Source organism: Syngnathus acus, chromosome 8 (genome assembly GCF_901709675.1).
Source record: "Syngnathus acus chromosome 8, fSynAcu1.2, whole genome shotgun sequence".
Classification (NCBI taxonomy): Eukaryota; Metazoa; Chordata; class Actinopteri; order Syngnathiformes; family Syngnathidae; genus Syngnathus; species Syngnathus acus.
In genome coordinates, this window is record NC_051093.1 from 7,302,026 (window position 1) to 7,314,724 (window position 12,699).

A 12,699-nucleotide genomic window follows, 5' to 3' on the forward strand; every position below is an offset into this window, starting at 1 on the left:
TCAAATGTGTGCGTTGTTCCTTAAAAACCCGTGCCTTGACGTTGGGAGGATGACATCATCAACGCTTAAGTAACGGGGAGGCGGGAGGACGGCCGCGAGTGCCACTGGAGCTTCTCGGGGACTATCAACAGGGAGTGCAACCGACGACAGAGCCGTGAGCTGGGGGAATGAGAGCCGCTAGAATCCGCTCCAATCCTCCTCGACCAAGGCCCCTACCCGCCTGGCAGCTACCTGGACACCATCTTTAGAAAACCACCTTTCAGACGAATCTAATATCGGGTAAGTGGAGGCTTCCAGAACCGGAGAAACCAGGGGGGAAAAGGGGCCCGATTTTAGCCGAATCAAAGTCAACTCTTCACGGCTTAGCAGCATAGGGGGAGGGGGCACGTAGATGGCCATGTCTATCAACCTAGACCAGTCTGGTGGAGGAATGGGTGCGGTTTCGATGTCAAATACAAAACGTGGAAATAATGACTTGACGTTTAAAGTGTAACGCTAATGTTGAGGAGATGGTGCAATTGTTACGTATCAAGGTTTTGGCTAACCCACCACTAAGTAACGCTAGCTTACTTCTCATAGCTAACGGTGGATTGACACCTATTGTTCGTTATTAAAAGTCATTTTCGACCATTTATATACATTTTTCTACATGTCTCTTTACACCTGGAGCAAGCTGTTGACATTTGTCACCTAAACGTTATGATTCGTAAAATCGGTCGTAAAATCGCTAACATAGTAACTAACTCTTAGCTAGCGTTTAGCAATTGACACAGTACATGTTGTATTTTCTATGACAAGAATTGGTGGTCGAGTTTGTAATCTAAGTTGTTATTGGAATGACAGCTGAGTGAGAGGCGTTGCAGTACAGGTTTTCGTTCATGATTGTGAAATCCTTTGGCTTTAGGGCTGTGACACTTGATTTTTTTTCCCCCCCCTCTTTCTTTTTTTGGTAAAGCTTTTCTACTTAAAGATCACCAGACAAACCACTAGAACCTCTTGGTGATTTCGCTTTTGAGAATTAGTTTGCAGGATCTCCCTCAACTAGAGTGGCCTTTTACTAGGAACTAAAATGTAACCTGGCTATTGTCCTGTTGAGGTTTCCCACAATAGCTGACCCCCCCTTTAAAAAAAAAAAATGAATACAGAGAAATCTGAAATAAAATTAAAAAAGTTCCGTCTGGTATCCTCGCATATCACTAATGCAGGGGTGGGAGGACTAAGGGCCACATGACTCACCATACAATTTAATTTTTTTTTTTAAAGTATCCATTTAGCCACACAACTTTTAACAATTGAATGTTCTTATGTAATGTTAAAAGTTTTTGTAAACGAATATTAAATTTAATAATAGCCACAATGGACCCTGTTAAGAAACCTGTTCCACGACTTGTCAAATGACATCTGCAGTGTGAGTTGTCCTTGAAAATAGAAATATCAATCTTGCATTACCGGAGTTATTAATGCCCTATTTTTTATAATTAAGTATAATTAAATAATAAACTAGAGCTATGCGAAAGTGTGTGTCACTGATCCTCTACCACGTAACTAAATGATGGCACTTATTGTTTCACTTTGCGAAAAATGTTCCTCGCTAAATCAGATAACACGAGACGCTCTTGCAGCGTATTGAAACCGAACCCTTTATGAACCGAAATCCATCACCTCAACAAAGGCAGGTTGGCTTTCTTTAGCAAGGGGGGGGAGGGTCTTTTTGTGGCCTCCATTTTTAAATATCGCATCATCTGGTGTTGATGCTCAGTTGTGATGGTCGTCATAATTGAGACTCAAAAACGATACCTCCGCTGGTTACAAGCCACCAAAACACAATTCTTAATCTTGAAGATTATCTGTCCAAAGTCTATGGATGATGACTCCAAATCAATTTCCCGGCCTTGCTCATTTGTCAGTAGGTCATTGTAAAGTCCAGAGGCTGACTGGAAGTGTATTTTTGAATGTGCTGCAGTGGCAAATTTGGAACAAGTCAACACACTCTACCACTTTCTATATACGGCATGGGTTTGTTTCCGTCATGTCGCCAAGGTGCGTTGTGCAGAAGCAGATCACAGTGGCTGCAAAATGCGGCCTGGTTCTGAAAAAGTTCTGCAAAAAAAAAATGATGATCTTGCTCGAGCGTCGCCACATTTTTTTTCTTCCGTGCCAAGTTTTCATTCTGTTGCCCCCCCCTCCAAACTTCTCTTCCAATTGGCAACTGCAAATTCTGCCGAGCCCACGTTTTGTTGTTTCTTTTTCCCCCCGCCCTTGTTTTTGCTGATCTCACTGCACCCCCCCCCCCCCCCCCCCCCCCCCCCCCCCCCCCAACCCCGCCCAGCTTCCCTACAAATCTATTCGTGCAGGACTGGAGGGCAGACAGCTGTTTGCTGATCTACTCATCCGGCTCAGTTCTCATACTAATTCTGCTCGTATTGATGCGTTCCACTCGTTCACTTGTTTGTTTCCACTACTTTGTTGCATAGCGCCACTCGTGTTCCTTTTTCAAATTTGGATAACAGAGGTAAAACTTCTCTTGCTGTCACTTGTTCTTTTTTTTTCCCTCACCATCTCTATGTTGTTGTTTTTTTAAATCACAGTGACTGCTTGCAATCATGGAGCTCAGAGTGGGGAACAAATATCGGCTTGGACGGAAAATAGGTAGCGGTTCCTTTGGCGACATTTACCTTGGTAAGTAGAAAAGGATGCTTTTTTTTTTTTTTTCTCCTCTTCATACTTTCCATGCCTTGATTCAGGTTCAGCGATAGTTTGTTTTCCTACTTGGTTGTAGCTAACGTTGACTTCTTTGGATCCCTTCAGGTGCCAACATTGCCACTGGTGAGGAGGTAGCCATCAAACTTGAATGTGTGAAGACCAAACATCCACAGTTGCACATTGAGAGCAAGTTCTACAAGATGATGCAAGGAGGAGGTACAAACAAAACACACCTTTTTTTTTTTTTTTTTCTCCTAGCTGTCACCAGATTCCCATTTATGAGCTTACGTTAGCCCAAAAACAGTTGAAAAGTAATTTGCATCCTTATGATTTTACTCGAGCGTGCGGCCTAGGTGACTCTTTTTGCTTTTCACTATTATAGTAAAGCTATATTAAGAAAGATTATCACATATGAAGAACAGCGTTTTATTTTTGAGAGACGGAATTGTTTCCACTCTGCAACTGAGCTCTGAGGGACCACAAATAGAGTTCCATGAAATCTCTTGTTTACGTGACAATAGCGTCAAGTTGTTTTTAATTTTTTTGGGACGGTTACTACTAAATGTGGCCAGAAGTATGGTTTTAAGCGACCACTGTTGGTAAATGTCTTTCCAAAAAAAAAGATTCTAAAAACATTGCGTTGGAACCAATTTATGCTAACAATGCGTATTTGTTCATTCTAGTGGGAATTCCATCGATAAAGTGGTGTGGTGCAGAGGGAGACTACAATGTGATGGTGATGGAGCTTCTTGGTCCCAGTCTTGAAGATCTTTTCAACTTCTGCTCCCGAAAGTTCAGCCTAAAGACCGTCCTGCTTTTGGCAGACCAAATGGTAGGACTAAAAAAAAAAAAAAATTGCTGTTATGAGCTCGTGTTGTTTTTTTTTTTTTTGCATTTGACAATTTGTCCCTTTCCTTCTCTCGCTCATCTTTAGATAAGCCGCATCGAGTATATCCACTCCAAGAATTTCATTCACCGAGATGTCAAACCAGACAACTTCTTGATGGGGCTTGGCAAGAAGGGAAATCTTGTGTACATCATTGACTTCGGTCTGGCCAAAAAGTACCGAGATGCCCGCACACACCAGCACATCCCCTACAGGGAGAACAAGAACCTGACGGGCACAGCACGCTATGCGTCTATCAACACGCATCTTGGAATTGGTAAGCAGCACATCAACTCGATTGAATGCTCCTTCAGTCTTGTTGTTTACATGCATTCTTCTCAATTTATTAAAGATTGCGTTCTCGGACATCGTGACATCTGGCTCTTAACACAATTTAGCGCCGAAGCCGACCTGTTGCTAGTGGACGAAAACATTTCTTAGTGCAGCTCTTAAGTCTTTGAAACTTCTTTCCCAGAGCAATCCAGACGCGATGACTTGGAGTCCCTCGGTTACGTCCTCATGTATTTCAACCTGGGGTCTTTGCCCTGGCAAGGCCTGAAGGCTGCTACCAAGAGACAGAAGTATGAACGGATCAGTGAGAAGAAAATGTCAACGCCGATCGAAGTCCTTTGCAGAGGATACCCTTGTAAGTGATGATTTTTTTTCTTCTATCATTCTACATTGAACCAAAAGAACCTCAAAGCATATATCCGTTTTATTTTTGTTCTCTCGACAGCGGAGTTCTCCACATACCTGAATTTTTGCCGATCGCTCCGATTTGATGACAAGCCAGATTACTCCTACCTGCGACAGCTCTTCAGAAATCTCTTCCACCGGCAGGGCTTCTCCTATGATTATGTCTTTGACTGGAATATGCTCAAATTTGTAAGTTGAGCACGTGGATGTTTTTAGTTTATAAAAAAAAAAAAAAAAAAAACTTCTTCAAAACGTGCTCTGGCTTTCAGGGGGCCACCCGGACGACTGAGGACGGAGACCGGGAGAGGAGGACCGGCGATGAGAGGGACGATCGGATCGGTGTTGCTCCCAGAGGCTCCGCAGCCCGAGGTCTCCCCCCCGGTCCTAACCCTGGACCCGCTAACCGGGTCAGAAACGGACCAGACCAGGCCATCTCCAACCCTGCATCACGTGTCCAACAGTCCGGTGAGTTGGACCTTGAATTACCAACGTCTCCAACTGATGTTTCCAGCTTGCATTAAACAATCCTTTATTTCAGGAAACACATCACCTCGTGCCATTTCTCGCGCAGAGAGGGAAAGGAAGGTGAGCATGCGGCTCCACCGGGGGGCTCCGGCTAATGTGTCGTCCTCTGACCTTACAGCCCGTCACGACCAATCCAGGATTTCCACGTCACAGGTGAGAAGATACAGTACTCAAAACACACTCTCGCAATTCGGAAGCGACTGTATTTCTCTTGAGTCAAATGTTTACTCTCTGCACAGGTGAGCGTGCCATTTGAGCACATGGGCAAATAAAATCTCCTTGGCTCTGCATGAACATGAAAGTGACAGGTCAGTTCTTCATGATGATTTGTGTGATGATTGGAGAAGCGCATGATTTAATACACGTGATGAATTCTTTTTGTTGCAGGGCTACTTTGTGTTGCTCTGCTCCTTTCCTGCATTTTTACTCCAACTAACGAAAAGATTGATGCCAATGGACACATGGATCTTTGGAAAAGTACAGCAGATTCCAACAGGATCCAGGGAAGTACTTTTTATAGTAGCCAGCATCCAGTCTTTTATGAAACCTTGGCGGAACCCTGGCTCATCATCATGCCGATGCAAAAAGCGACAGTGCTACATCATGGTTGCTTGTGATTGCCCCCCCCTCCCCCCCCCCTATTTCCCCCAACAAGCTTTCTGTCTGTTGAATGAGAAGAACTTTTGAAAACAGAAGTAAAAGGATGACAGGCGTTAGCATGTTTTGTTGCAAAAGTCAACTCCCTGTTTTTTTTTTTAATTTAGTCTTAGTGGAGATTTAAGCCCTTCTTCAGGGGATAGTCAGGGATGGTAAGCTTAAGAATGACAGAAGAGGTTTTAAAAGTCTCGTTTCAGCTCCGATTTCCGTTTCCTGCGAGTTGCTGGCTCGTCCTAGATCTCATCTTTCGTAAGTTATTGGCCCTCGAATAGCAAACCATTCAAATGATCCAGTATCGATTTCTTTCTTGTCACTTGTGTACTCTATTCTCTTAAATGCAAGTTATCTGTCACCATAGTTGTTGGGGGGAAAAAAAAAAAAAAAAAACCACTCCAAAGGCATCCTCAAGAAATGACCAGACACCGTTGCATCCTGTTGGAACCAACAAATATGGCTGCAATTTTTATGATCATTCTTACTGTTAAATGTTTTTAATTATTATTTTTACCTTCAGACAAAATAGGGGAGTTGGCAGACCCCATTAGGGATGATTTGGGTAGGGGCGGGCATCCATTTTTTTTGTTTACATCACTGTAAATATATTTTTTTAAATTTTGACGTAAAAGCCAAAATGTGTTTTCTGTTTTAAGATGTAAAGTAGAGAAACACAAATTAATGGGATGAGTTAAAACGTTTTAGTATTTAAAGTACTACATTTTGGACATCAATGTTGCTCTGCCAGCTGGGTCACGGATATGTAATGTGTGCGTGTTTCGACGTTTTTGCTAGTGAGAGTTCGACTGATCCCCCAATAAGAGTTCAAAGGTCATTTTGTGTCTTTTGGCTTGTTTTTCTTTTACCTATTTATGTTCAACTGTTATTTTTAAAAATGCATCTTTCAGTTTGTCACCGGAAGTCACTTGTGCCATGTTTGTCTTGGTTTCTCTTTTTCTTCCCTTCAAATGCTGTCAGATCACCTTTTAAAATACAGGGCTTTGTATAATTCCCCCTGCAAATTAAGTCCAGTGCTTGATGTCACCTTTTTTTTTTTAGTTTTTAAACCTCTGCAATTTTGATGATGTCATTAAGATGAAACTAACTGACTTCATTGCAGGGATGTGTAAATAGCTTGGTACTGTGTGTAATTTACTTTTGTACAGGGCGCCATGACCCAGTGGCAGTGTAACTGTTGTATATGTGTGCGTGTGTTGGGGGGGGGTTAAGAAATAGGTTAAAGTGACAGAATTTCACTTTATGTATTGTGTACTGATATCTTGTACAGTTCTTTAACACTTTATTTACAACAGTATTTGTGTATATTTTATGAAGTAATAAAACTGAATCTCACAATCTTGTAGACTTTATCTCATCATCTGTAATGAGTAAATTGAATGTCTTCCACTAGAATGAAGTTAATATAATTTTTTTTTTTTTAAATAATTGCAATTATTACGTGGCACGGTGGCAAAAACACACTGCGCATGCGCCAGAACTGATGTTTGCTTGGCAGCTACTGGTGGTGATAAACGAACGGCGCAGGCATATTTGTCTTCGAAAAGAAATTACAAGATAGTTGTCGTTATATGTTGGTGTTTATTCTCAGTATAGGATTTGTCAAAACCTCGTGGTGTTTCCCTTCCTCTGAATTTACATATAAAACAAGCTAATACACGACTCGGAAGGCAAGCTAACGCGAGCTAACAGCCTCCCCTTGCTAGCTGTTGCAAGGAAGCAAATGTCTTTGTTTTAGAGCAGCAGTGCAAAGGTTAAATTCACAGGTCGACGGAATGCCACCGTTTCGCTGGTTATGCCCAAGAAGTGCGTAATCGACTCGAGACATGAGCTAATTTGAAGTTCGGACACAAAGTGGTTCCGCTCACCAGACAACTGCAGAGGAGGTAAGTACCAAACGCATCTCATAATAAAAATGTATACTTGATAACGTTTGTTGGGCTGAAGTTGACCACATGCAGACAGCAACCACATCAGCATTTAATGGAAAAAAAAAAATGAGTGTGTGAGTTTGCTAACTGTCATTCGTGAATTCACGACTGCAATAACAGATTTTGCTCTAGTAATATTGCAAGAGCTTAACAATGGACACAAAACAAATATTCAAATACTCCTTAGGTCCAAACTACACCTTTTCCAACATGACTCATTTGTAACGCAATTAGAAATAGCAAGTATGATTCGGAAGTGTTCCATATGCAATGTGAGTCATAGTTATTCATGTTGTATGCCAACCTGGTACTGAGAGGACGGGGAAACGACATTTTTCCTCAGTCACTGATGAGATCATTGTTTTCCTGAAATGAAACTGACGTAGATGAAGGTGGAGCAATTTGTGTGTCGAGAATTCAGAATAAGTGAAAGCGATAACATCAGTCAGAACTAACATTGTCCCACATGGAAATATTTTTGAAGATGTCATCTTGATTGTCTTGCCCAAAATATCCCTTTCTACCTCCTTCTTTCAAACAGATGAGTCAGCTTTGGAGGCGGGACATACCTTTGTCAGAGAGGCTGGCGAATGATTCTCCAGCAGGCCTTGCACCCAGGGCTCCTGCCACCATGCCCCCACAGAGCTCCAACTCCTCCTGGGTACCAGAAACCCCAGTGGTCACCCTGGAGCAGCCCTTTTTCCTCATGACTTCTACCGCCCAAACAATTTCAGGTTTTTTTGTTTGGACAGCGCTCCTGATCACCTGTCACCAGGTAAAAAAAACACTTCTTCACTGCAAGTGTAGTATTGATCGGACAAACCATCACGATGATTTCATCTGATAAAGGTTCGCTAGCTTAATGCTAACAAATGATGTGAAGTCATCAATAGATGAATACAAAGCAGCCAGCAAGCGTCCCATTGTCGTTGAGTAGGTGCATCTGCAGGCCCAAAGAAGGCTCCGTGAGAGACGTGTAGTGTTACTGTGGTCAATTGTCAGTTTGTCCGTTTTTTGTAACCAAAGGTGTGCGTCTGTTTACCGTCTCGGAAAGTCGATAGCTGCTTTCCGCTCATTTGAATAGAAGCGATGAAAGCGCACACAACTTTCACATCAACACGGCTCCATTATTCAACTTCAGCAAACATTTGCCGTTGTCATTTCGCGCTGACCCCTGTTCTAAAGGCAATTAGCGTTACTGTAGCTTGGATGCAATTAAAAAGTGTGTGACCTCAATGTATTTGTTTGCCCCCGCAGATTTACATGCACCTACGTTACTACAGCTCTCCAAATGAGCAGAGGCATATAGTGAGGATTCTCTTCATTGTCCCCATCTACGCCTTTGACTCCTGGCTCAGCCTTCTGTTCTTCACCAACGAGGAGTACTACGTCTACTTTGACACGGTTAGAGACTGCTACGAAGGTGAGCCGGCGGAACACTGTGCCTTGAGCTGATAAGCGGATTCATTCTGCTATCCGGCCGGATAATATGATGTCGTACTCGCCGATAGTCGCCACGGAGATAAGTGAATGGTGTCCATCCGAGAAAGTGTAAGTGGTGCTTTCCCAGTGATAAATGGCGTTTACTGCACAGTCCATTTGCAAAAGGCTTCATGGCTGTGGCCTGTTGAAGATTACAGGAAAGGGCTAACCTGTTTCCTAGCAACCGCACAAAACCCGGTATATCCAATGTAGGACAGTGAAGCAAGAAAAAAAAAAAAGTAAGCTAATCGACTGATAGTCTATCGACTTTCTTAGGAGTTTCTACGCATACTTGCAGAATTTGAGTTCTTACGCAACTTGGCGGTTATGTCATGCCTCGTTGTTTTCAGCTCCAATTAACTGCGGTCACAGTGTGGAATCTCTGCCCGTGAAGTCGTAAAAAATGTTCTGCGTTTTTTTTGTTTTTGTTTACAGCCTTCGTCATCTATAACTTCCTCAGTCTGTGTTATGAGTATCTGGGAGGCGAGAGTGCTATCATGGCGGAAATCAGAGGGAAAGCCATCGAGTAAGTCTCATTAACAACGTGCAGTTGTGTGTCCACCAATGTTTGATCCGTGCAACCTTGACCTTTCACGTCACAGGTCAAGTTGTGTGTATGGGACCTGCTGCCTGTGGGGTAAGACCTACTCCATCGGCTTCCTGAGGTTCTGCAAACAGGTACAAATTCGTCTCACTCGCCATTCTTTCCAATGACTCTGCATAGACTTTGACTTTCTCTCGCTTTCCCCCCCCCCCCTCAGGCCACTCTGCAGTTCTGCGTGGTCAAACCACTAATGGCCATCATCACTGTCATTCTTCAGGCCTTTGGAAAATACAAAGATGGCGATTTCAAGTATGTTTACCGACAGTCATTCACAGCTCATTGGTCTCATTTGATCAGCTTTACCGTGCAGCCAAATGATTTCTTTTTTTTTTTTTTTTTTTTTTTGTGTGCTTTTTCTTCCAGTGTGGCAAGTGGCTACTTGTACGTGACCATCATCTACAACATCTCAGTCAGCCTCTCCCTCTATGCACTCTTCCTCTTCTACTTTGCCACAAGAGAGCTCCTTGTCCCCTACAGCCCCGTGCTCAAGTTCTTCATGGTCAAGTCTGTCATCTTTCTGTCCTTCTGGCAAGGTAAGACGGCAACTGGACCAGCTGGTGCGTCGGAATTCTGAACCGTCTCCGTTCAATTCAGGAATGCTGCTGGCCATCCTTGAGAAGTGCGGCGCCATTCCTCAGATAGATTCCGCTGACTTTTCTGTGGGGGAGGGAACCGTTGCTGCTGGTTACCAGAACTTCATCATCTGCATTGAAATGTTCTTCGCTGCCGTCGCACTTCGTCACGCCTTCACTTACAAGGTCTATATGGACAAAAGACTGGATTCATATGGTAAGTTGGTTTTGTGTCTAAAAGTTCATCGTTCCTTCAAACTGTGAGTCTACTCTACGTTTCCTCTTCTGTCTCTCCTTGCTGTTTCTGATTTCAAGATTTCACTTTTGTCCTTTTTCTTCCTTGCTCTGCTGCGTTTAAAGGCTCATTTCCAAACTATGGACAATACGGTAGGTGTGACCTTGGCTTTGTTTCCATCGCCTATGTTTGTCCGTCCAATGTCAGGCCACATGGTGACAACTGGTTGTTCGGCAGCACACAAATAAAGGGATCTCTGTCCTGCTAACAGCTTTTTGCATGCATGTGAGACATTCATTTTTGTTACACACACACACACGCGCGCTTTAATTGTCGCTCGCCACAATGCGATCGGCGGAACACCATAAACCAAACAACGTGAGCGCCTCCATTTTGGTTTGACTTCCATTTCATTCATTTCATCTTTCCTCCCCTCCAGGCCGCTGCGCACCAATGAAGAGTATCTCCAGCAGCCTGAAGGAGACCATGAATCCGGGCGACATGGTGCAAGACGCCATCCATAACTTCTCGCCGGCTTATCAGCAGTACACCCAGCAGTCCACACTGGAGCGAGGCGGAGGCCCAGCTCTCTCTCGCAGCCACAGTAACGTCAGCACCAGAGGGGACAATGAGAAGACCCTGCTGCTCAGCTCCGACGACGAGTTCTGAGACTCCATCAGGTCCTCTGGAGTTTCCCTTTACTCTTGTAGCTCTTATTTCAGAAGCCACGGCAGACAACTCAAAGGTTAGCATTGTTTTGCTGAGCTATATGTGTGGCTTATGAGATAGCGAGAGCATGGAGAGGATTGAGAATATTATATATAGAGTTGGAGTTATATCTATATGTTTGTTAAACGGTAAAATTGTGACTTTTATTCTTGATGCCAATGTCATAGAGGCCATTAGAGGCCGGAATTTGGATTTGCAAATTGTGTTTGATTTGCTATATGGCGACATATATAGCTCCCTGATAACTGCACTTTAAACCCCACAGATAAAGCTAAATAACAGCTACTGAGCTGGAGCTACAAAAGTGCCATCATTTTCTGACTTGTGGTTTTGCCATATTGAATCTCGATTTGAATTTGTGCCGGAAACCTTGCCAAATAGTGAGATGAGGAAAATGTGCTCCAAATAATAATTAACACTGACAGATTTTTTTGTTTCAAGTGGGTCAAGGCTTTATGTTTATTTATGAAAATGATCCCACATAAGACATTAGTTATTTCTTTTTCCAGAAATGGCATTAACAATCTCATGACGTGACTGAACCTGATGGCCTGCTAATATTTGTGACTCACCAAGGCATGTGATTTAGGAGAGATTTTAGTGAGCCAGGAAGACTGACAGAAGGACAACGCCCACGCAGATTACTGAATATGCAGCACGGCCCAGATGTGGTGTGCACTGGATTGTAATCCCACAATTAAGGTCATTGCATGTATTGCAGCTCCAACCAGCCTTGGCCCCAACCTTTTAAGGCAACATTGAGTCAATAGGTCCGTCATAACACACAGACATTGAAAATTGTAATCACTTGTTTCTATAATGGAATTCTTGCTTTTAGGATGCAGAGATAGTGTGCAAAAAAAAAAAAAGGGAAATGGATGAGCCTCATGTTAAGAGGCAGTCGGAACTAACCCATATTAGCACAGTTATTATTTCAAGACAGAAACATTGAGTATATTTTCGTCAATAAGATGCTTTTAAATTTGGTTTTTTGCAGCAGCCAGTACACGTTTGTGGTTGTGATGGTAAATGTTTGATGGTGGAGTAAACCCCCAATGTTGCCTCGAAATAAGGGTTGTGTGTTGTGGCAAATGCAAAACAGTGTGTCGAATTTAGGGAAAGTAATAAGAGCCAAAGTGATGCAAGTGTGCATCCGATTCAAAACCAATACTGAGGCCATGATCAGTGGATGCAAAAAGCTGTGACGACTATCCCAGTGGCATTTCAATGCAATGAATACTTCATTTATCCGGACTTTTAATGAATCTTGGTGCTCTTAAATCATCTTCATACAATGTTAAGATCCCATATTTGAATTGGCTGTATTACATTAGGACATATTCCAGTAAGAAAAGAATGTTGTGAATACGAGTCGAAGCACTGACAAAACATTTCATGATGACTTAAATTGCTATATATAGTGCTATGTTTTACTATTTTAATTTTTATACATTCCTGTTGTCTTTCTGTTGTATACATTTGATCTGTATATTCTTGGTGATACGTTATGTACTTTTATGCTTTTGGATTTTGTTAGTGTTGAAAGGGAAATAAAGATTTAGACAGAATCAGTAGTTAATCGTTTTTAGACCAGACTACCATTGTTTTAGGATTAAGGTGTTAAAAAATATGGTGCAAACAATAACAGAGTTACGTAGAGAATAAGA

At 42.6% G+C, this 12,699-nt stretch overlaps 2 protein-coding genes across 3 annotated transcripts; both read left to right on the forward strand.

The window, feature by feature from the left end:
• The first annotated feature begins 79 nt into the window (after window positions 1-79).
• On the forward strand, window positions 80-6,817 carry LOC119126353 (casein kinase I). The gene is made up of 11 exons (XM_037257562.1): window positions 80-279; window positions 2,589-2,679; window positions 2,809-2,919; window positions 3,387-3,535; window positions 3,638-3,866; window positions 4,065-4,235; window positions 4,326-4,474; window positions 4,555-4,750; window positions 4,824-4,963; window positions 5,050-5,118; window positions 5,198-6,817. The coding sequence occupies exons 2-10, from the start codon at window positions 2,604-2,606 to the stop codon at window positions 5,080-5,082; spliced, it is 1,254 nt and encodes a 417-aa protein (XP_037113457.1). The 5' UTR covers window positions 80-279; window positions 2,589-2,603; the 3' UTR covers window positions 5,083-5,118; window positions 5,198-6,817.
• A 122-nt stretch (window positions 6,818-6,939) lies between these two features.
• Window positions 6,940-12,600, forward strand: LOC119126352 (transmembrane protein 184B-like). Of its 2 annotated transcripts, XM_037257560.1 has the most exons (10): window positions 6,940-7,365; window positions 7,952-8,185; window positions 8,668-8,833; window positions 9,328-9,418; window positions 9,495-9,570; window positions 9,654-9,745; window positions 9,860-10,029; window positions 10,091-10,285; window positions 10,429-10,455; window positions 10,743-12,600. In XM_037257560.1, the coding sequence occupies exons 2-10, from the start codon at window positions 7,952-7,954 to the stop codon at window positions 10,970-10,972; spliced, it is 1,281 nt and encodes a 426-aa protein (XP_037113455.1). In that variant the 5' UTR covers window positions 6,940-7,365; the 3' UTR covers window positions 10,973-12,600. The 2 variants fall into 2 exon arrangements, with proteins under 2 accessions (XP_037113455.1, XP_037113456.1); XM_037257561.1 differs by lacking the exon at window positions 10,429-10,455.
• Window positions 12,601-12,699: the final 99 nt, after the last annotated feature.